Source organism: Lottia gigantea, assembly GCF_000327385.1.
Source record: "Lottia gigantea unplaced genomic scaffold LOTGIsca_119, whole genome shotgun sequence".
Classification (NCBI taxonomy): domain Eukaryota; kingdom Metazoa; phylum Mollusca; class Gastropoda; family Lottiidae; genus Lottia; species Lottia gigantea.
Genome location: NW_008707205.1, coordinates 317288 through 343723, shown reverse-complemented (window position 1 = coordinate 343723; position 26436 = coordinate 317288). Strand labels below are relative to the sequence as shown.

General features: G+C 31.0%; 1 protein-coding gene across 1 annotated transcript in view; it reads right to left on the bottom strand.

Annotated features, from left to right (window-relative positions):
• LOTGIDRAFT_137881 (hypothetical protein) overlaps nucleotides 1–26436 on the bottom strand; it is a gene marked incomplete at both ends in the record, with an annotated part of 47683 nt that continues 21247 nt past the window's right edge. The window contains 6 exons of the mRNA XM_009047926.1: nucleotides 1–264; nucleotides 11644–11891; nucleotides 15302–15554; nucleotides 23360–23587; nucleotides 24104–24246; nucleotides 24861–24986. Of these exons, the coding sequence (XP_009046174.1) occupies nucleotides 1–264; nucleotides 11644–11891; nucleotides 15302–15554; nucleotides 23360–23587; nucleotides 24104–24246; nucleotides 24861–24986 (1262 nt within the window). The remainder of the gene's footprint in view (nucleotides 265–11643; nucleotides 11892–15301; nucleotides 15555–23359; nucleotides 23588–24103; nucleotides 24247–24860; nucleotides 24987–26436) is intronic.

The window sequence follows — 26436 nt, the reverse complement described above, 5'->3', positions numbered from 1 at the left end:
TCATTTTGAACACAAAATATAATACTCACATGATTCTTCTTCATCTTCAGGAGCTCCAGCAGGAGTGAAGTTTGGATCTCGTGATAAAGCTTGTGAACTTCCATCAACTTCTGTTAAAGTTATAGTCATTTGTCTTGGCTGCAGATGTAATAAACTAGTTTTATAAACTACGTTGCCCAGAGATTCTGGTAGATAAGATGCTATGCCCATTAATTGAAACTTTGTACCCCAAATATTTGATGTAACTTCCACCAATTTATTACTCTGAAATGAGAAATAATTAAAAAGTGAACATACACGATACTACAAAACAACTAGAGTTTTTAGGTCCAATACAAATTTATTTTAGCGGATTGCCAAAGTACTTTTCTCATGTGGCTCTCAGTGCTTTGGTACAATTTGTTTGAGATTCAAAATGGCGGGCAATATTGACAACAAGTAAAAACAAAAATATTAATTTTACCAGAGTTTGAAATTTTGAAATTCCATTGGCAGTTTTAACTGTTCAATAACCATTGTATTGGGATTATTGTGAAGTATACAAGTAAACAAGTAACCATGTAACTTGGTTATGCCAATGGTCATTTATTTCAGGCAATTTAATTTATACCACCTGCTGATAATCAGCCGTCAAAACGAGTTGATACGATTTGTTTCTATAAAAACATCTCGAATGTAAGCGACAAAAAAATGAAATGGAGTTTTACATCCACAAAGTAAGAGACAGATCCGTATACTACTATAATGATGAATAGGTGTGGGACATACCACACGATAGCCAGTATAAAAATAATTCAATAAGATAGATCATTGATTAGATTACTCAATCTAATTCTAGATTAAAACAAATGATGTCTCCAGATGAGAAAAGGATATGAAATCTAATTGATATGAGTATCTAATACTAATATGCTAATAAAGTCAGTCTCAATATCTAGACATATCCCAGACACCAAGGTGTTTAGGTTATTATTTTCAATTAGATCAGATAATCAAATTATATTCTATATTAACTATCTATTTTCTTCTTCTCTGTGTACATCAGGGAAACATAAAGATGGGTTCCCATATTTTCATTTATGACTAATACTTATATGATTAGAAAGTAGACTGTGTTCTAATGAAATGAAAAAATACCGGTTTGTCTCACATGTCCATAATTAATTCATAATTAGATAAATTAGAAGAGAATTTACAAGCAGAATTCCAATAAGTGACCGATCAAGAAAGACCAAAAAGTATTTTTTTATTTATCCAGAATGTACATACATGGACATTTACGATTGGTTGAAACTCTTAATCATATGCAATAAGAACATAATGATATGATTCAGAATACATGAATCATTAGACACACCAAATAATAAAACAGTTTGCTTAATTTGACACTGAAAATAAGGAAAACCATCTTTAAAGGCCATGATTCGCAATATTCAGGTATTCATTTGAATCTTGAATATATGTAAATAATCTTCATAAGTACTAGAGCTGTATGAAAATCACATAATTCCTTCAAAAATACCTCAAACCAAGTCCTCATTTAAACTTTCAAACACGAATAATACTGGACACACATGGTTCAAATTTCAATGGTGAGCTGTGAAAACCATTACTGATTAGACTTGATAACAACTTTCCATTTCTGAGACTAAGGTATGATTGGTCAAACGGATGACAAACCTCCTGTTCCTTTAAACTAAGCTGGTTACCAGTAGTCTCCTTTTCATTGTTAGAAATTGTTGTTAAAAAAAGTGCTTAAGAAAGTCAACTCTCAACTCAGAAAGAATTCAGAAATTTCAGACCTTGTATGAGAAATTGGAATGAATCAAACGGAACCTTTAACTCCATTCCATCATCTTTTCTGAACAGGTAATCAACCAAAATGTAGCTATCAGTATTGATACAGACATGGTTTAAATACAAGAGAAAATGGAATTAAATAACCCAGACTATTTCTGGCTTTTAATCCACATCATGAGTCATTTCAGACAGATAATTCATTTATTCTGCCATATCCAGGGCATTGCAAGATTAAGACAACTTAACATTTCTTGCTATATACCAGTACCTGTCTAAACCTGCAACTACATAAGGTACCAATTCCTTTCTGGGAGAGCAAACAGCACAGTTCCATGAAATATTTCATTTTGAATTTTTAAAAATCAAACCTTCATAATATTTATTTTCAGCTGATATGCTGATATGAAAGATTGACAAGAAAAACCTTTTTCAAGATTGAGTTCACAAGAAACCCTGTCAACCACTGGCTGATCCTTCGCCAAACCTCTTGAAAATGAAGGCTGTATAAACATTTGAAATATGATAATAAAAAAGAAAACTAACCAAGCATATCAAAAACTTAAAAGGAAACTGTGTGCATTAAAAAAAGTAAGTCCAAGAAACTTTTCAGAATTGGTCCAGGACATAAAGAAACACACCCAGAACAAGTTTGGCTTTATTGTGACAAAAACAAACTTCAAACATTTTTTGCCATTGGATTTATCAAAATATCTTGGATATTTTCATTTCAGACAAGTGTTTCAGGTTGCTCCTTGGACAGAATTAAATATTTACCCGAAGTTTTTTTGCATCTTCAATTTTCCAGATTCATGTTCTTACATATTCTTAAATATTAAAGCTTATTACAAATTTTATTAATTTTTTTCTAGAAATAACAGTGCAGTGTATTTGAAAGAACTTCACTCTGTTGATACAGAGATGGAAGATGATATTATCTCTAACATTTCAATGTATTATAAAAATATAATGTATCTAATCAAATCCTCTTATATTAAATTGATTTTGTCTGCCAGGCTAGATACTGATTGTCATACTGTATAAAATGTCAACTTTGTGTGTAGACAGTCTCAATAAAGTATTGTTAAGCCAGTGGCAATTTATGTACCCTTTGGAGAAGAGACAGCCACTCTACCTTTTAAACTAAAAGGTTATCACATTGTTTTTCAAAACAACCAACAGAACTCTGTCTTGCTGTAAAATGGTTTTCCCACTTACATGTTTTTTATCACAATTAATAATATTTTCCCTTGTTTTAGGCCTACTTCCTCATATGAATAGTTCATTTGCTGCTACAAATGTATGGCCAATCTGTTATTTTAGTTTCGATTTGCCATGAGGATTGTTAGACCTTGTGCTTTATCTGTCATCTTTGGTTAGCTCAGAATGATACATATCCATTGATTAATAAGGGTGAATAAGAAGGATCCAAATTCCAAGAGTTTTTCAAATAAATTATAAGAGAAAATCAATTATATTACTCTTAAATAAAACAAATGTATTCAATCACAAAATCTGACCATATATCAATATTGTATAACAAAGAAAGAAGTGGGGGTGTCCAAGTTTAGATTTGTCATGGATCCCATTGGAAAGTTTGCAATCTGATAATCCAATTGAGTTAAATGGAGGGCCTATTGGAAGTAGACTGTGTTAGGTCCGGTTGGTGTAGAGTCGGTTGATCAATATTCTTTTCTTGTAATTCTCATCCAGAATATACCTTACTTATAACACATTGAATCAAGTTTTTCATGAAGGTAAACCATTTTAAAACAAAATACAGACCATCAAATAGTGTTTTACATCCTGCTTGGGCTTGAAACATTGAGCAACTTCATACAAAAAAAAATATATTTTGAAAAAATAACAGCTGCTTCCATGTCGAACTAAGGATCTTAGTTCTATACAAATATGCTTTAAATCATCAGTCAAAATCAAGATCCATGTAAAAGGATGGCATAATTTTTAAAATTTGTTACCTAAACATATCTGTGTGATAATAAATGAAATGAATAGAGTTTTAGGTTTTACAGCCTATTTTTCTGCACCTTATCGGGCTAGTGAAAATGGGCAAAGCTATGCAGATTGCAACAAGGAAAAATTTTCCCAGACAACAGCATTAGCCTACTCTTTTTCTATTTCCAACTGTCATGGGTAGTTTAACGTGCACAGCCTGCAGTACACATGGGGCCTGTTTATTGTCCCATCTGAAAGACAGTCAGCTATTTTCATGTCTGCATCACTGACGGAGAAAAAACAGATTGAAATATCCGAAAGTATTATCTTAATGTCTACCTAACTCACTGAGTCATCAAAATTCCTTGCCATGGGATCATAACTGCAGTGGTTCAACTTTAAGATTATACCACGCTTTGGACAAACACCTATAGAAGTAGAATCTAGAAATTGTAGAATATACCAAGATGACTTCCAAGGGTGGAAAAAAAGGAATCATTTTTTTCTCTCCAAAGTGGAAAGATGAAATATTCATGTCAACTGTTTGGAAATGAAAACAATCGTTGAAGATTTTTGTTTGATAATTGATCTGAAATAATAAACAATTCCTACTCTTTTTTTTGTTAAAATTATTGAACAATTGTATTATCTTTGACATGCATGGCAAATCTCAAATGAATTATATTTGATGAGTCAGGAAATATAAATACTAAAACTGATAAATAAAATTCTTGTTTTAAGTAGAGATCAGTTTTGATATCAGTGTTATTTGCTGTAACTAAGAAATGACATTCCTTTATTAAAAATAGTTCAATAAGTGTTGCAATATTGAAATAATTCAACTTTAGTTGTAATAATGATGTCTTAAAATGATACAACGTCTTAGAATGAACATAAAATTTAAGTTCTCAAGAATGGTCAATATGAGTAGGCCTATATATTCATCAGTGAACTTGAACCTGGTGTCATAAATTTACAACAAATTCCCTGTAAAATCTGGAAAATTCATAAAACTAATTAATAGTTAATTGCATATTTATGGATAATAACTAAGTTTTTTGGATTTATCGGATTATATAAGGATCCTGCTATGTTATTTATGTCATCAGGTATATCTACTGATGAATATATGCTCTTATTGGCCAAGTTTAAAATTTCTTAAATTTTATGTTCATTCTAAGACAGAATATTACTTCAAATGAATCAATTTCAAGAAATAAACATCTGCTGAAATGCTGTTATGTTCCAATTCGAGTGCTACTTCACCCACAGAAAAAACAAGAAACGAAACCCAGATTTGTTGTAATTCTATCAAATACTATAATATTAGTATTAAAGACTTTATCCTCACTTGGCTTGCTATTAATGAATGTGGTTTAAGAGTCAACTCTTGAAATCACAGGCCATGGCATAAGCAATACTTTTTTTCCAAGAGCTTGTTGAAAACTTTTGTTCAGAGCTTAATTATTAAGCAAATAACAACTCAAGCCATCATACAGCTATTTTGTATAAAAAAAATTAACTTAAGTTCAAAAATATAAAAAAAACTTCAGTCAAAGAGCATTGATTTTTCTTTAATGTAAGTTTTCCAAAATATTGTGCCGTTGTTCGTTCCTTTCTCATATTAGCACAGTCACATGGCCTTCCTTGTTTTACTTTCATATTCAATACATGATTTCGGTTCATTTTCTGCATTTCAAGAGACAGCTGATTTATCAGGCCCATTAATCCAATTTTCAAAGCGTTTTTCTCTTGTTCACCTTTTCCATCATTAACTTGAACAATAGTGTGTTAATCATCTCATTGAACCCTTAAACCATGCCTCATTTATCTTCATCACTTGACACAGTGTGAGGTGAAGACTAAAATAAAAGCTGTTCGTGAAAATAAATGACAGAGATCTGCTGTAAAGTGATTGTAATTAGGGATATAATTAGTTTAATATTTAATTCAAGTATCAGTCTTAGTGATAAGTTATTACTGTAGAATCTTATCACAAACATAGAAGAAGAAAATAACCAGGCTCTCAGGCTCAGATGAACATAAACAAATAATCACTTCTTTACTATAGTTAGGTGTGCATATCCACAAATGATTCAAACTATAGACATACTCAGTCCATTATATTTCAAATGAAATGAAATGAATGGAGTTTTACGTCCTACTCTTCTGCACCTTGTGGGCTAATGAAGACGGGCAACGCCATGCAGGGTGCCATGAGGGAAATTTTGCCAGGACAGCGGCATTAGCCTGCTCTTTTTCGATTTCCAACTGTCGAGGGATCTTTAATGTGCGCAGCCTGTAGCACACGAGGCCTCGGTTTATTGTTCCATCCGAACGACTAGACGCTTTTTCCATGTCAGCCCCTCTTACCTGCATCATTATATTTCAAAGGCAGCTTGACTGTTTAAAAGCATGTATCACACATTTTAAAGTGATTGTAAAGAGATTTTCTTAACTTTTAAGTGCATCATGGACACTGATAGCATCAATTTGTCAGATGTCTGGTCTGTCTCCAGTCCTTAAAGGAGTTTTTGAGACAGTAATGCAATTAATTTCAGGAACCACATATATGAGAGAAAATTTGAATGAGGCAAATCAAAGACATAAATGGCCACTGATACATATAATAAGCCAAAAAACTCTTTACAATTAACCTTTTTGACCCTAGCGACTTGTTTACCGGCCACACACTAACGTAATATACACCTGAGCAGCTGATATACCATCCAGTGACGTGATACAACGTTAACGTCACACGTTTTTACTTTTATTACTTGGAGTTCAGGGTATATGACTTTATATTTCATTTACAGTCAGGGTTCAAAGGGTTAATTTTCATCTCAGGATAGGAAGGAATAACTTTTTGCCAAATGTATTTGATTTTGAAAAACGCATTTGACTGAAATCAGATGTCCATTCTATGTCCAGTCAAATAGAATGACCAATGACCTGAACACTGCACTTTAATCAAGCAATATGATCACAGCTAAAGGTAGATTAACAGTCCTATGTGACACTATGTGTCTCAGACAACCAAAGGATAAGTCCATCTTAATTAGTATTACAAAATAGGACAGTGACTTGAAGATATTAATCTGGCTGATATATATTAAACTAGACTGAACAATCTCTGTTTACAATCTTCAGTGATTTGTCAATGAGGGAATTGTTGTCAGTCCAATAATTAAGTTGCCAGTCTTGTATAGGAATTAACACATAAATCACAGAGCTAAGAATAAACTGAAACAATCCCAAACTTGACAACATCTCATGTGCTCTTGAATAAATTGGAAAGTACATGTATTCTAGACACGCGATAAATTCATTTGAATATATTCAAGATCTATTGAAGGCATGTTCTTCGCTATCTGTTTTTCAGTTCGGTTTTTCTACACTACAGAAAAGACAAATGAGATCAAATTTGAGTTTTATGCCATGGGTTACTGAAAATCATACATTTATATCATTGTGGCTGAGTAAGTAAATTTATAAAATAAGCTTAACCAGTGACAGCCTACGAGGTAATGTAGTCAGGGTGTCTTCATGAGACCGTACACACCATATCAAGGGTGTCCTAAATGAAAGTTCTTCTTCCTATGTAAATTTTGTCAATCAGTAGGCTACATAATTTCTCTTGCCCGACTTTCTTAAGTCTTTAAGATGGATTTCCTTATAGCTTAGTGTCAAATTCAGCAAACTATTTGATTAATTGATGTTTCTAATGAATTATCATGTATTCTTAATCATATCAATATGTTCTTATTGCATATAATTAAAAGATTTGACCAATACTAAATGTCCATGTATGTACAGTCTGTCATAAATGAAGATAAGGGAACCCATCTTTAAACCATCAAACCTTGTCTAAATATTATATACGTAGGTGGATACATGCTTCAAATCATTACTGACATTGGAAAGATAATATATTCCAATTGGAGAACTTCAAAGGCTGTTTCATCTATGATATGTTACATTGACCATAAAAAGGATTTTAATGAAACAGATAACTACAAACAACTTATCTTAAAGGATTGTATCTATAAGATCCTAATTAGAAAGAAAGAACGGAAAGAAACAACTATATATAACACGGATAACAACTTAGGTTCACAGTTAAGGATCCTTTCTACCAGCTGGTCCTTGGCCAAACCTCTAGGCATTGATCTTTCCTGGATCATCTGTACCCATTTACAGCTGGGTTGACTTGAATTATAAGTGAAGCTGACTTAAACTTTGATTTTAACACACCGATCCAAATCAGAACCCACAGCCACCATTTGCTTGACATAATCAAAAATAATGAAAAACCGACTGTGCCATAGAACCTCACAAAAGATAAAAAAAAAAATGGTGATAAGATCTGATTGATGACTTCAGCATCAACTGAGTAGCCATAGAAAAAGTAACCTTGATGCTATCTCAGAAAAACACATGACATAATTTTATTCTTTTTACCAAGTGACATTAATGGATGCATTACGTAACAGAATTACCATACAAAAATTCAGATGTCATAAAACGTCATGAGCACCATCAAAAACAATATAGGTATCATTTTAGTAATCTCAGTCTTTATTAGTTGTCTGAACACTAATCATAGTTTTAGTACTATATTTACTAAATCTACATAAAATTTCCATTAGGAATTTCATTATACTAATATTAGTAAAGGTATTAATCACCGAGAGGCAAATACTAAAGACTTGATTGCAATGACAAGTTAGAAAATAAAATATGAAAGTACATCAATATGCAGCCATTTTTTCAAGTTGCATAAGAAGCCATATTTGATATCTGACATTTCATTTCCTCAAGAAAAATTTTTTTTTTCGAAAACGAAATACATCTCTCAGAAATGAAACAGTAATTTGACAACAATAATTACATTGGAAGTAAAAACTATCTGATAGAATTTTTATATATGTCAGCTGTACCATACATCGAAAATGACATTTTGCCTTTTTCCATCATGACATTTGAACATAATACATTTTGTCTCTAATGTAAGAACATTTGATCATTATTAGGTTTTCTCAGGCATCATTGTCATTTTGTCTGCAGAAAAGTTTAAGAAAATTACACTTATATATAACCTAGTGCTGAGTATCATGACACGATACGATTTGATACATAACGATACAAAGGTCATGATGCATTACGTATCGCGATATGGGGAATGGGATAAAAAAAATATAATATTTTTATTTAAAGTCAATATTTATAGTAAATTATAACTGTAATATTTGGAAATGTTGTTTTATAGTGTCCACTGTCTTATAAATAGTTTCCTCTTTCAGTCAAGTCAGTGCAAAAAATTGTGATTCCATTCACCATAAAAATTCCCACTCTTTTAAGGATGAGAGGTATCGTCAAGTATCGATACATGACCTTCTGATACGATACATGTATCATGGAATGTTGTATCCCGATACATTGATTCACCAATTTATTGATCCAGCACTAATATGAAAACGTAGCTTTACTAATCTTTCAAACCCCAATATAACATATACAGACAGGATGATTCTTAAGCGAGTTTCCTCTACTTTTATACACCATATTAGTTATAAAAACAACAGAATGTCCATCAAAATCTTGCAACTCTATCAATATTCAATTAAACACAAGGTTAGTGATATGTTTTTGTTATGCCACACTCTGTAAATTACTACTGTACTATTGGAATAGTGCAATGTAATCAATCAAAGTCAACATTGCTAACATGAAAGTCAACAAAATCTTAATTGAACTTTCTAATTTCAGCTTTTTGTTACTTCTTAAATTGAACTTCCTGATATATTAGCTAAATTTATCTAAGAAAATTATGTATCAAAAAAAAACTTGACAAACTTCAGGCTGAAATAGGTCAGTTGTCTGAAGATTACACTCTGAGTAACAACATGTTTTAGATTTTGTTTTAATATTGCTATATTTCTGTATCAAAAATTTTAAAAGGGCCTCACACAATAACGATCTCCAGTTGCAAATAAAAATAGCAGTGATAAGTTTTGAGCACCAGTCTCATGCAACTTATTCTGAGATACTCACTGTTATTATTTTGTTATTCCTTAAACAATAAGAGATTTTTTCTAATATTTTCATTCTTTGTGCTTTTTTGACCGGTATCTCAAGAAAACATGTAAAGTGAAACTGTTAATAGGACATTGATTCATTTCGTTAACTTAATGTGTCTTTAACATGAGATATTTATTCAATGAAAGGTTTGTTGATTCATGCATTGATACATTGTTATTACTGTATCACACTATTCAGAAAGTCTAAACACACGTAAACAAACTTGAATACATAGTGATTCCACAGAGAGGTTAATGGTTTAGCTATTTTCAAGTTAAAACTCCCTGAAGGCCATCATAGTGAAGAGCTAATAATCTTCTTAAGACTGTTAATTAATTGCTTGCTGTCGACACAGCTTTATTTTCTCTATTAGTCAATAAGTTAATAATGTTTAAAATCATAAACACCCTCCAGCTACTTCTTATGTCTCAATATTTCTAGAGAGGTTAATGATACTTTGACTTCTTCCCACACAATAAACAACATAGTAAATTACATCTTTAGAACACATAATAGACTTCTAAAACTGGCTTGGTTGAAGACATTTTAGAAGAAACATAAGCAATTTCCAAAGGGAAGGTTGTCAGATGAAATTTATATGTGACACACATTTATTTTTATTAAGGTACCTGAAGCATGCATTTCTGTGACGATGGGCCGACTTCTATCCATCACGCCAAGAATCTTACATAAGCATAGTACATATATACTACTGTTTCTTGATGATAGACAAGTTGGTCATATCCTTTGGTATCATCCTTAAGATCCCAACATAAGATTCAAAAGCAATGTTAAAGGGACAGGTAGGCCATTTTTTTGACCAATCATATTTTAGTCTGACAAACTGTTTTTTTTTTTAGCTGAGCTAATAAGTAATAATGTTCACAGCTCACCATCAAAATTTGAGCCTTCAAATCCATGTATGTCCAGAAATATCTGCGTTTGAATGTTAAAATGAGGACTCGTCAATTCAAGATACTCTGTGGTATATAGAAAAGACATATATAGAAATAGAGAGTAAAATTGTATGAAGTATCTTTAAAGGAATTATGTGATTTTGTACATTTCTAGTACTTCTGAAGACTATTTACATATATTCAAGACTATAATCAATCCCCCAAAATGGCACACCTGTCCCTTTAAAGACTGGTCATGAAGATACCCACAGACTATACACACCAGATCAAGGGTGTCCCTTTATTTGTATTTGGAACATGTTAGAGTTTATATAGAAATAGTAAGATTTGATAGGAGAAGAAGGAGGATGTGTGTACTTCGTTACAGGTACCTCTGATGTACAGCTTTTTCTTATAAAGCTTTTTATTTTTTGAATTGTTCTTTCTTTACGTTGTTATCTATATCCAAATCCTTAGCATATGTTAAAGAATCTGGTATGTAATCTTGTTTTTCTAAGGTTTCAAAATGGCTTTTATAAGAGTAAGAATTAAAGATTGTAAAGATGATTTTATGAGGATGAGATGGAAAAAACCCAAGACCATCATTTGTTTGATGTACAGAAGCCTTCTTCTCAAAAACTTATAAAAGATAAAATCATGATTTCAAGAAATGGAGTAATCTCATTGGATAATGAAATTATAAATTTAAAACAGATTATAGTGATTGGCCAATGATTGATCAAAACACTAAGAACCTATATCAGTTAAGTATTTCGAGAATAAGGCCCTTGGTGAATAATGCTCCTAATGATTGAGCTGTTATACCACTAAAAGAACTTAGTGAACATACCTCTGGAAGATTGTCATTATATAACAGTTCATCTAATGTACGGAATGTAATACTTCTTTCCACTTTCTCTGCACGGAACTGTTTAATCCGTCTACGTCTCTGCATTCTTGGTGATCCACACCCCTCTGCTGAAATATCTGTGTCTGAATCATTACTACTACTTTCACCACACCTACCACCAGTCTCTGTTCTCTGATCAACAACTGAAATGAAATCAACATATACATTATACCAATCTTCTGATATTTTTGGGAGAATAGTAATACAAATCAAAAAAAAATAAGATGAAAATTTATGTTTTTTTGTTGATACTTTAGTCATCTTACAAGTTTTCTACCTGTTTTTATGACATTAATTCTAACCAATTAAAATGTGTCATGTAGAACTTATTTCATGCAAACAATGATTCATTGTGGGATAGTGAAACCCATTCAGTGACCATTCCTAATAACCTCATATGCAGGTGGCGGATACATCGGACTACTTTCAAATATTAGGTCATGTGACAATAAAATTATTTCATATAGCTAAGAACTATATTTTGTTACGCTAATGTAACTTCGGCCTAACAATTAAAGAAGATTTTCTTCCATCTGCATACTGGTTTCTTGTCAGGTGTAGCGAGAATGGTGCCATAGATACAATTGAACCCACAGTAGACCATTGTGACAGTTCCCTTGCAGCCAATATCCCACCATTCATTATCGTTATCAAGAAATGTATCTACATTAAACACGAAACGCAATTGTAATCTAATTCTAATTACACTGCAGTCTAATATTTTTTCCCTGCATGTTTATTGTGAAATATATCATCACCCCATGGAGAAACCAGAAAAAAAACTTTCACAAGGGAAGAAATAATGAGCCATGTTTATCATGACAAAATAGAAATAAAAACAGAACCATTTTTTACTAGGATAACAATTAAGGTTCACAATGATCTTGTCTACCAACTGTTCCTAAGCCAAACAGTATCTTAGTTTGATCTTATTGAGATTATCCAGACACATTTACAAGTGGGTTTACTAGAATATTAAGGCTTATTTAAAGTCATATCCTAACAAGATTTGAACCCACAACCATCATTTCAATGTAACCAAGAAAATGAAGTCTGATTCCAATGCTCAAACTGATTGCAGTACATTCTGTTTATCCTTAAGCGACCAATCATACCTTGGTCTTAGAAACAGGATTTTTTAGCTAAGCCAATCAGTAATTGTGTTCACAGTTCACCATCAAAATATAAGCCAGAATATGTGTCCAGAATTATCTGTGTTTGAATGTTAAAATAACGTGTCATATTTTCTTGAGACACTGTCATATAGAAAAAACCTCTATAGAAAAGGAAAAGAAATTCCTAGTTTGAGATATTTTTGAAGGATTTTCGTTCATTTCTAGTACTTCTGAAGAATATTTACACATAATTTGGACTCAAATCAACCCCCTAAAATGGCACATCCATCCCTTTAATTTATTAATTTATTTTTTTATTTACTTTGAATTTCTTAGAAAAAAAAAATTATTTCAGATACCAAATGAAAAAAAAAAAAAACCCAGTTCATTCTTGTCAAATTTTCTGTATGTTATTTTATTCTATTTCATAATCTAATGAAGTAAATCTTAAAACATCATTTATCACAAAACTACAAAAGAATTAAACTACATAAGGATCAATTAAAAAAAGCTCTGAATAAGTTTGAAAAAAACATAAAAGAATCATTCATCATAACATTAAAAAATTAGAATAGTCAAAGAAGAAAAAAGATAAGAAATTCTGCTCATTAGTACAAAAGTTTTTCTCGAGATGTCTCGCTGGACTAATTAGAAAATTGTACAGGAAAGAATCACAAAATTCAATTTCCTTTCAAGAAAATCGTGCAGAATGATAATAAAAGATCAAAAAATAACATTATCTAGCTAGATATCATTTATATGAATGGTACAGATATCTTACAACCATATTGATTTGTTTCTGGTCTCCTGGATTAAACAACATACAGATGTGTTTTACTCAGGTTATTGCTTTAAGTTTTTTTTAATGATTGTTGGAATTTTTATTAGAAAAGATAGACATTACTGAAACACATGAAAAATCAAGATTTTCTAATCTTTTTAGATAGTGTTTCACAGGCTCATGCTGTTTCTGTTATCATCATTCTGAATTCTAATCCAACATGGTTCCTGTAATCACAGACAAACATGACCAGATTATGTCACTATCACAAAGGGTATAAATCATGAACAGACTGAGTTTTTCTGGAATTACGGAAAGTCTGGCACCAAAATGGAATGATGCAAATACATTATACAAAGGCTACAGAACCTGGTTTGATTCTCTTGAGAGGGTGGCCTATCTTTAATGAATATAGGATCACAAAATGACTGTGCTGTACCTTAAGTGGTAAAATGGAAAAAAAAAAATAACGAAACCTAGAGTGTCTTGATTAGAAAAGAAATGCCTTATTTTTAAAGTCACACGTTTTCACGGTTTCCAAAATACTAAGGATCATAAATATGCTAATTCCAAATGTCCTTTAGTTAGACAGAGACAGTTGCACATCTCTAGATAGTTAATGTATAAAAAATAAACAGCAAGCTGTATACTTTCTGAATATTTATCTAATAAAGGAAAAATTGAAGTAACTGGAATTAATGCAAGAGCACAGAATTGCTCATTTCTCTCTCAAAAATTTATTCCCTCTCTTCTCCTTCAGTTTTATAGATTTAATCAAAGTTTTGATTTGTTTCCACTTGTTTTTATATGATCCAATTCAAATTTTTTTTCTCATTTTATTACTGACAAATAAAATCCACTTAATAATTCAAAAGGGTGAGAAAATAAAACAGAAATAAAAAGAAATTTTATTATGTATGGAAATGGTTCATAATTATAACAGGCAATATTGACTCTTTTTATGACCTTGAGAACAGATTTGAAATTACATTTTTGTAACTAACTTGAATCACACTTCTCTTTTTTATCTTCTAGACAGAATTGATAGATTGCTTTTTACTTCAAAGTGATATATTCTAAATAAAAAGCCTGCTATAAAGCAGTCTTTATACAATAACTGAATTCAGATTATACAATAAGACCATTACTCAATTTTTGAGATGCTTTGCCCCTCCTAAAAATAAGACCATACTTGTTAAATTTTTTAATGCATCTTATCTGCATTACATTTTATAGGCACACGTGACCATCTTGGGGGGGAGGAGGTATAATTGAGTCTTGAATATATATAAATAGTCTTCTGAAGTACTTGAATGTACAGAATTGCATAATTCCTATGACAATATCATAAACTAGGAATTTCTTTTCCTATTTCTAAAGACGTTTTTTCTTTATGGCAATGTCTCAAGAAAAGACAACTCATCTTTTTAACTTTCCAACACGGATAATTCTGGACACACATGGATTTAAAGGCTTAATTTCAACAGTGAGCTTTAAACACTATTACTGATTGGAAGAGCTAATATTTCTGACTATGAAACTACTTGGTTCCGATCATAAAACCATTTTTTCTGACTATGAAACCATTGTCTCTGACATTGCAACCATTGTTTCTGACATTGCAACCATTGTTTCTGACTATGACACCATTGTCTCTGACTATGAAATCATTGTTTCTGATTATGAAATCATTGTTTCTGACTATAAAACCATTGTTTCTGACTATGAAACCATTGTTTCTGACTATGACTGTACCTGATCTGACAAATTTTGAAAGAAATGCTCTTACCTTTTGTCGTTTTAATTTTTGGATCAAATATCACAAAGTCTGGTCTGAGTTTGCTGGCTCGTTTTCCTTTCAGCAGCGGCACCAAACCTCCCAGATATTCTAGGTACAATGTGTAATGTCCACCAGACGTTTCATCACCATGCCTAATCATTGTACAAAATAGTCTCTCATTTCCAGGCGGAGTGGTACTCACAAACTCTCGTAATTTAAATGGATCAGGTATATAACTCTGAAATATAGAAAACAGCATATAAAGATATTGGTATCCAATATACAACAACAACAAAACCTCGAATTATTACATCAGGTTTAAATTGTCAAAAAATAAAAGCCAAAAACTATTTTTCAAATATAATAAAAACTAAATAAAGATTTTAACCAAATAGAATAAAAACTACAAAAATGATAAATAAGATTTAAACCAAACAGAATAAAAACCTACAAAACATAATAAAAGATTTTAGCCAAACGAATAAAAACACAAAAAAAAAAAAGCAATTTTAACCAAATAGAATAAATCTTAAAAAAAATAAGATATTAGCCAAACCTAGAATTAAAAAAAAAAGATAATAATAAATAAGATTCTAACCAAATATGCATACAAAAATTTTATGCTTTTTTCTTGAAAAGTAATTTCGCATCATATAAAGTAATACAAAGTTTTAAGCTGTCGCCCACGAAATCTTCAAAATTGAAATATCAAAACAGAATTTTATTATTTCTATATCCTTATATAATATCTACTTTTGATGTTTTCAGCACTATTTGAACAGTGCAAGTATTTTATTTATCTTGAATATTATGTTTAAGTCTCTACAATGATGTATAAATACATTTCTTTGAGCTTATAACTGCATGATGTATATTGTGTATATCTACGAAGTACCTGCTGTATACCTAAACAACATATTTATGTGTTCATGCACACAGCACATTGCTCAACAAAATCTACTTCTACACAATGTTTGTGTATATCTGCACAACATACATCAAGACAATTAGTGCAGCTACAATCTGAACAAATAATTTCATGGACTGTAATGCTTTGATTTTTCCATTTTGCTTATTTTAACATAAGTTTCTTCCAAACTTTTTCCTACTCTGAAATCTCTCAGAGCATATTTATTTGACATGCAGCATTTAGAATAAAACTGTATAATTGCATTAGGAATTAAGCTGGTAGCAAAATTATATGTACCAGTGTCTCTCAATTTTTACAAGCAACATAAATCACAAAATGTACATCTCTTGTAGATCAACTTGCAATACATGTAATGTCAATGGTCATGTATCTAGATACACAATTATATAGATACATGCAGTACTAGACAGACACTATAAAATCTGTCAATAAAATCACAAAATGTATCTATTGTAGATCAACTTGCAATACATGTAATGTCAATGGTCATGTATCTAGATACACAATTATATAGATAGTGCAATACTAGACAGACACTATAAAATCTGTCAATAAAATCTGGGTTAAATATTATAGTATCATTAATGAATTAAAAGCTACGGGATATAATACATAAAGCTTTTACATCATAAATTGATACAAATTTTCACTATAATCATTAAATGTATCAATAAAATCCTATGAGTTCAAACTGTGGGAAGTTTCTATTGATCAATATTTATAATGTATACATATCACAATATTCAAAACTTAAGTTTGTCATTTTTGTCATCAACATTGAAGGAATCTAAATTTTATTCTGTTCTTCAAAAAATGAAAATGTAGATCACACATGGAAATGCCACAATAGAAAAAAGGTCATGAAGACAGACAGTACTAATACGTATTTGAAATGTTATGACCATTATTAGTGATACGTATTTGAACTATCATGACCATTATTAGTGATACCTATTTGAAATTAGTGATACCTATTTGAAATATCATGACCATTTTTAGTGATGTCTCTTTGAAATATCATGATCATTATTACTGATACCTATTTGAAATATCATGATCATTATTACTGATACCTATTTGAAATATCATGATCATTATTACTGATACCTATTTGAAATATCATGACCATTATTACTGATACCTATTTGAAATATCATGACCATTATTACTGATACCTATATGAAATATCATGACCATTATTAGTGATACGTATTTGAAATATCATGACCATTATTACTGATACCTATTTGAAATATCATGACTATTATTACTGATACCTATTTGAAATATCATGACCATTATTACTGATACCTATTTGAAATTAGTGATACCTATTTGAAATATCATGTTTATTATTAGTGATACCTCTTTGAAATAACCAATGGTGCTTGTGGTATAGATAATTCAGAAATCATCAACACCAAGAGGTTCAAACATGGATCAGCTGGAAAAGTTATGACCATAACTTGGTATATACATAAGAAAAGTTAATTACTTAACTAGTTAATCCATTAATGGAAATAATCCATTTGCACTGCCATGGTTCCAAATTCATTTTAAAGTAATGGACTATATTTTATGTTGTCCAAGGTGTTTGACCTACTATATCATGTCAATGACCTATTCTCTCTAGAGACTGTGTGACATTAGTACTATGAAATCATAACATCAATTCATTAAGAAATTGACATTATTAGTCATAGATAACACAATCATATTTCTTTTTGAATAATATTATTCCTAATTACTTAAGTTTAATTAACTGAAAGCATTTTAATCTATTGCAATCTGAACCATGCTATGATTCTTGATGACTATTAACATTATGCCAATTCAGCAAACAGTCAGTTTTTAGAGCAAAAACAAAACTATTCGGTCCAATATCCAGTCATAATATCACAAAGTGATCACCATGAGAATAGCATTATATCTGTGTTTCATGGAGTTCTTTAGAAGTGATTTTATATTGCATTTTCAAAGCTATATTCCTAATTTGTGTTGACTGGTATAAAAAATAGTGCTGGATACAGCCAATCATACAATAATTACAAAGCAATGTGATATGATAGGTAATGTAATACAAGTGCTTCTTTTTGATATGAGATACAAAGGCTGTCTAGGCTTAATTTAACTGCTGTCATATTCACTAATGGAACTTATACTCTTCAATTCAGCTAGATCTGTTTCAGTCAGGACAACTAGTTTTATGAACCTAGTAATGTGAAAGTATTGATATGCAACCTAGTGATACTTAACATATATCATGTAATATCTTATGGCAGTAAGACCAGATCAATTTATTTTTTTGTTTTACAGATTTTTTCTGGAAAAATCTGTGAAGGAAGAAGGAAAATAGAAAAACAGAGAGACCAAAATGGTGTAAATGGCAGGAGAGCCAGAATTCCCATTTTCTCAGTATTAATTTAATCACAAATCATATATTTTATTAATAATGAGAGTTTCTTATGACGATTTTTGCTTTCATCGGGAATGAAGACTGTTTTTTTTCTCCAGATGAGCTGATTCTGTTTTTGTTTTTTTTTTCTGATTTTTGGAAAAATTTAGGTCATAGGATCAGTAAAGCAAGAAAATAAATTGGCTGGGCCTAAAATTGATTGACTAATATAATATACTGCACTAACAGCATATTGCCTAGAAAAATACGCCCACTTTCCTGATACATTTTCAGTACATCAAGGGCAGTCACCTATCTGTGTCAAATAATTCTAATTTGTGGTAAGACATCAGTATGGAAATCATTCTGCATCACTTTAGTATTAGTAGTCTTAGTATATATTCAACTGGATTTTCTGATAAAGATATCAACTACAAGCTATAATTTCATTTCATCCCACAGTAAATCAATAGGACCAGTAGAAGTATTTTATACAGAGAGAGACTGTTTATACTGATAGTAGCTCAAATTACAGATATTAGTTAAGCATGAAGGACAGAAGGTGCTACTTTTACATCTTTTTATAGAATAGTTTATAAGTGGTTTACAGCACACTTTGATAAATCAATAGCTTCAATGAGATATTTCAAGAGTAAAAATATTATCTTTTTTTTTTTGAAGATTGATCAATAGTGTTTCCATACTGCGTAATACCGATACATTAGCGAAATTGATGTGTCATTTCAAAATCATATCCTCAACTCAAACAAGATAAAAACTCATAAAAAAACCATCGTAACGTCAAAGGAAGTAATAAGATGAATTTCAAGAAAACATCCATAATTGTCTAGACATTGAAATATGAAATATAAACTTGATTATCAAGTATCACTCACAAGGTTTTCCAGTCAGAATGTGAAATGAAATATGTAATTCAATTAAATAACTCTAGTTATTTTAATGCAATTAATTACTGTTTGTCATTTGAGAATATACTCAAATTTGGTTCTGATTAGATTAAATTTTAATAGCCTTATATAGATAATCAAAACTTGATTTGTAACATCCTCTACTAAGCTGGAAGTAATGTATACCGTATATTTGCTTTTATAATGCACATTTTTTACCCGCAAAAGGGCTTTCCAAACTGGGTTTGTAAATTATATATGGTACACAGTGACAAAAACTTTGGAATTTTTCACCAGAGGTTCTCCAAACAATACTGACCATCTGCCATTTTGTTATTAATTGCGAATGATCAAAGGTGCTAATATATATTTTAATTATTTAGCTTTTGCAATATGTGCTTTACCAACTGACAAAGCCAAAATGCTAAGCCATGTCTTAAAGGAATACTACGTCTAAGTATGAACATAAAATAAAGGAATTTTAAACTAGGCCATTTAGAGCATACATTCATCAGTAGATATACATGGTTTCATAAATAACATAACAGAATCCTTATATAATCCGATAAATCTAAAAAACTTAGTTATTATCCATAAATATGCATTTAACTATTGAAAAACGCTTAATATTAAGATTCAATAATTACTTAATTTTATGAATTTTCCAATTTTCCAGATTTTACAGGGATTCTGTTGTAACTTTATGACACCAGGTAAGTTCACTGATGAATATATACTCTTATTGACCATTCTTGAGAATTAAATTTTATGTTTATTCTAAGACGTAGTATCATTTTAAATACCTAATGGGACAGGTTCACCATTCATTTAATCTCATTACAGTACCTTAGAAATGGGATATTTTGTAGCTAAGCTAATCAGTAATAGTGTTGTAATTTGTGCCTTCAAATCCAAGTTAGTCTCAGAATTAAAATGACCACTAATCTTTTTTTAACACTCAAGTCATATACAATGTGTCAAGAAATAGAAAGTAAAATTTCTAGTTGGAGGTATATTTGAAGGGATTATGCGATTTTTGTGTCAGTTAACTACTATTTCTGAAGACTATTTACATATATTCAAAATAGAAATCAACTCCCAAACCATGACCTTTAAGAAAGAATATAAAGATCTCCTCAGTCTAAAACAACAAGGTAGGATGCCAAATTTCAGATCAATCAAGAAAATGAATTGCCAATCTGCAAACACAGTAAGTGTGCTATGTCAATATTTCTCTGTTTAAAAACTGAATTTATTTGGAGGAAGCCAAAGAGATAAATTAATCATTAACCCTTTGCCGAGACTGAATGTCGTTAGATTGTATGAAATAAGAGTAAAGAATAGAAAATCAGCAGACAAATAAAATGAAAGTAATCAAAGTTAGGAGAAGAAAATCTATTGATAGTTAGCCAGCCTTCCCAATTTCTAATGGAATTCAGTCGGATTGACTTTATTGGCAATTAGTTTGAAACACTGTCTTGAATTCTGCAAGAATATCTCCGTCTAAATGACTTCCTCCTCTTCCATACAAATCTTGCTTTTATTAGAGTCGGCTTGTCGTAAAAGATAAACATAGTAATAATCTTATATCAATATAAAAAGTACACAGAATGTTACAAGAATTTCCATTTAAAGATGACATTCCAGATAGAAACGATACCTTGACTAATATACACACTGTGAAACATAACTTTATGTATGTATCAAAAAAGGATACTGTCTCTTAGAATGGACATAAAAGTTCAAGTATCAAACTTGGTCAACAAGTGTTATATATTCGTCATGACTAAAGAATAGAATCTCTATATAAAATGATATATCCAGTGAACTAAATAATTATTGAAACACACAGGTTTCAAAATTACTTAGTTTAATAGATTATTACTTAGTTTAATAGATTATTACTTAGTTTTATGGATTTATTGGATTATAAAGGGATTCTTTTGTATAATTATGATACCAGGTAAGTTCAGTGATGAACAAAGGCTCATTTTAAGTTAAAATATTTCAATTTTGTGGTCATCCAAATGGTAGTGTACAGTAAAGTCCCAAGTGTAAAGAAAAATTTGATTAAAATAGGATATGGTACATTTTGACATGTTCCATAATAATCCAGACTATCTCATTTGAATTATTAATGGGGTAAATAGATTTGGATAAATAGACTCTTGAATGATATTTTTTTCTCACTATGATGAAACTTGTTTGGATTGTTTAAGATCTACAAGTTTTTTTCTGTATGTTCTGTAGAAATGGACAATATTGTGGTATTTTACTCATTTTTACAGAACATTACATTGCCTCTTTTTTTACAGTCTTATCAACATTAAAGGTACACATGTGCCATTCTTTTTGACTAATCATACTTTAGGCTCAGAAATTAGAATTTTTAGCTAAGCCAATCAGTAATAGTGTTCACAGCTCACCCTCAAATCCATGTGTGTCCAGAATTATCTGTGTTTGTATATTAACATGACGACTCATCAATTTAAGATATTTTGTGATATATAGAAAAGACATATATAGAAATAATCGGTAAAATACCTAGTTTGAAGTATTTTTAAAGGAATTATGTGATTTTCGTACAATTCTAGTACTTCTGAAGACTATATGCATTATATTCAAGACTCAAATCAATCTCCTAAAATGACGCATCAATCCCTTTAAACGAAAGTTTAGTATATATTGTATACATTTATTTAGAGCTATTTTTTCATTCAATCACTTAAGTTAAGGTCTGTGTAACCTTAACCTGATGACCTGCTTTAACCAATCCAACAAAACTGGTAAAAGTCAGAACAGCCGATTAAAAATTCAGGTTCCAACAATGTTCAACACCATGTAGACTTGATGAACTAGTCTAATGTTCCTCAGAATATTTATACCAGTCTGTTTTCTTGTTGGTGTCACATAAGTCCAGCGCTGGAGACTGATGAGCGAATAAATTTGATTGGTTTATGGCATTAAGTTGTATAGAGACGGTGTTATGATTCAGTATAAAAGTTATATAGAGGAGTAGTTAGACCCTTACTTGAGTGGTTGTGTCAGAATAAGAGCTAATAAAGAAATGGACTACCCATTTTTAAAATAATAAATTTGAATAAGCTTATTGATAAAAAATTTATCTGGTATTGAAATTTCAATAACATCTTTTTTTAATTAAAATATTGTCATCTTTATCTCATTATTTCAAACAGGATAATCTAAGTCTTGGCAAGATTTCAATATCCAATTCTATACAGAAATCTAATTAAGTTGTAAATGAATAACATAATATGCCTTATCTTTATATAACATTGAATACAATCTTTTCTAAACATGTAATTGAAAAGATTTGTATCATCCAGATAATTACTCGGGCATAATTCTCTACCTCCATAAGCTTATATTAATAATAACAAGATATGCAAATGATGTTTTTATTTGATAATCTGCTTGCACCTACACAATTCATTTACCAAATTAATTCTTTAAACTAATCTATTTCATATCCCTGCTATTTATTTCATATGAAGGGACAGATTTACACTTTTTTTGACCAATCATACTTTAATCTCAGAAACGGGAATTTTTTTGGCTAAGCCAATCAGTAATAGTGTTCACAGCTAACCATCAAAATTATCCGCGTTTTATTAATTTAATCAATAATTGTGCCTTATACAGTGTTACTTACGGTACTTAAAAATTCGCTATAGACTAATTTTTGGCAATAATCCCATGTTATCTTTATGGGAAATGCTCATATTCCCATAAAAACTAAAAATTTCTGAAGTCATTACAGTTATCGTTAATTCACAAAAATAACTTACCTTTACAGTGGGTGAAAATAAAGCTTGAATACCCAATCGTAATCTCAATGGTAATGGCAGTTTAACAGCATTTTTTTCTTGTTGAATACAGGTCTGGGTAGCTCTCTGACATAGGAAGTATAATGGTGCTATTTGTTTATTTACCCAGGCTACATATAAATTACATCCTGCTGCTATGAATAACCTTTTATCATTGTGACCCCATTTTAATGCTGTCAAAGGCTTTCCCTGGAATTGAAAAATCATATTCTAACATATTGTTGTTTAATTCAGGAGCACCAGACAGCAGAGTGCCATCCAATGTACCCCCATTGTCAAATATAACAGCTTTTTAGATTCTGATAGAAATGTGTAGTCATTACTTAAAGGGATGGTAAAAAGGTTTTGTATCGGGGGCACTGATAGCATCAATTTGCACAATTCCAATTTTCATTCCGACATCTGTGGTTCTTGCAATTTTTCACTAAAACTAACACGTTTTATGACGTCTCTAGAGGAGAACTACCATAAGCTACTATTAATACCTTATATGCTGTTCCCCTCTAGTGATATCATAAAACGCGTTAGTTTTAGTGGAATTGCAAGAACCACAGACGTCGGAATGAAGAGGAATGGTGCAAAATGATGCTTTCAGTGTACAATTTATCTCTATTTGTTCATTGAAGAATATAGTTGTCAGACATAAAGCATGTTGAGGCATCTATAAAGTCTGTTTTATGAACGAAGATTTGATATGGTATTTACCTGCGTTGGTATAGAGATGGCATGACGTAATGTACCATCTTTAGAATAAAAGCGTAATTCATTACGACATTGTAAGTTAGGTAATCTATCAAATCCACCAACTACTAAATATTCACCACAATTTGACCAATCCATTTTCACTCCTAAAAACACAATAAATTTAATTACAAAGGTCACCAAAGTTTGTTTGGTTATGTCGCTAATAGACCAGATACAGTATCCAATGCGATGTACATTGTAGGATTGTCGATATAGTAGAAAATCGTACCCTGACCCAAAAGCGTGTTCACTTCTTCTAGTTTCTACAATATCAATGATAACATAGTATAGAATCTATAAGGAATAGTTATCACTGACAACTGCATTGAACTGTAATTTTTCTAGGCTTGCATGATTAAATATTACTCCAATAACCCTTTCAGTCAATTTCAGCTTAAATTGCTTTAAAAAAGACTTTATCAGATCAAGAATAAAAGAAGTAACACAAAAAAATGGCAATCAGATGTAGTTCATGTTAACAAGTTTAACACAAAATATAAAGTAATCCATTAGTTGAAATGGAGTTAAATTAATTACAAAATTAGCTTGCCAGACAAGGTAATATACGGGCAGCTTTGATTTTGAATAAAAATATTGAGCAGTACAGTAACAATCACCAGTATTACACATTGTGTTGTTGCTTTTTTTTTTTTATCCCATCTGTTAGCTCTGATACTGCATAGGATATAAGACAAGTTAGATTAACATAGATACATACCAGTTAACATAGTATGTATGACTTTAGGATCAAAATCATCATAATTAGTTAATAGAAATATTGTACCATATTTAAAACACACAGCTAATGTATGGTTCTTAGGTGTGGCAGAATTTAACTCATTATCTGAAATGATAAAATGAAATAAATTGACTTTTAATCACCTAAATTCTACAGGTAAAAAAAGCAGCAACCTTGCTTAATTTACAATTGTCAAGGGAACTTGCATATAATGTTGCCCTATAACTAAAATTGAATCGAAATTCCATGGCCAGATCATTACATAAAATTATGTAGATGCATTTGACACATTATTGATTACCTTGACAATCTCTTAAAGAATATTGGATCAAATCCAATTTCCTTACTAACAATGAAATGTCACTACTGAGTGACATGTAATAGCCGGATTTAATCCAATTCTGTAAGAGATTGTCAAGGTAATCAATAATGTGTCAAATGCATCTACATGATGATGCCATCCACAGGGCCTCAGCTTTACATCCTACCCAAACATCAAGACACATTTTTACACTTAAAATGCATACATATTATTATGGCAAGACACACCCCATGTGTCCCTGTCAACTTGCCACATCAGGTCAATTTCACCTTCGCATTTGACCGTTTACTCAACCGTTTCAAGTCAACTTTGCTCCTACATCAAGTCAAGGAAGTCCCCTCTGCATTTGAACAGGCGCTTCTGCATTTTTGAGTATAAATTGAGGTAAAGAATTCACTCTTGCTTAGTTGCACCTTTAAGAGATCAACCAAAACGAAACCTGTCGTGCCATACACACCAGATCAAGGGTGTCCTAATGAAAAGTCTAACTTCCTTTGTTCATACATATTATTATACAATATAAAACACCACATCCAGAAAATGTTCTAATCCAAACCACTTCAGCACATCAAAAAATTAAATTAAGTTTCTAGATCTCGCTTTGATTTAATCACCGGAAATTAGGCTAAATTACTTCTAAAGTTTTTCAATTTCATTTTAACTTCTTCATGGCAGACAACCTTTTAAAGTATGGTTAACAACAAAAAAACCCCTACAATTTAAAACATGAAAGGCTTCTATCTTTCAGATCGTACAAAGAAACTCCCAGATATCTCTGCTTTTTTTTTAATCTGAATAAGTTTTTTAATCAAAATTTCTTCTTTGCTCTGTTATCTGTTTTTGGAATTTTGACCTTTTTATGTAAATGTCTCCTACAGGACTGTCTTTGTGGTTATACATCAAACTAGTCCAATTCAATGGACAGATTTGTCATTTTCAGAGGTTTATTTGAGTCTTAAATGTGTGTAAATAGTCTTCAGAAGGACCAGAAATATCTGAAATTATTCCTTCAAACTAGGAATTTCATTTCTATATATGGCAGATTCTTGAGATATGACGAGTCGTCATTTTAACTTTCCAATGCCGATAATTCTGGACACACATGGATTTGAAGGCTCAAATTTCAACGGTGAGCTGTGAACTCTATTACTGATTAGCTTAGCTAAAATATTCACTTTTCTGAGACTAAGGCATGATTGGTTAAAAAAAATGGCGAACCTGTACCTTTCAAAC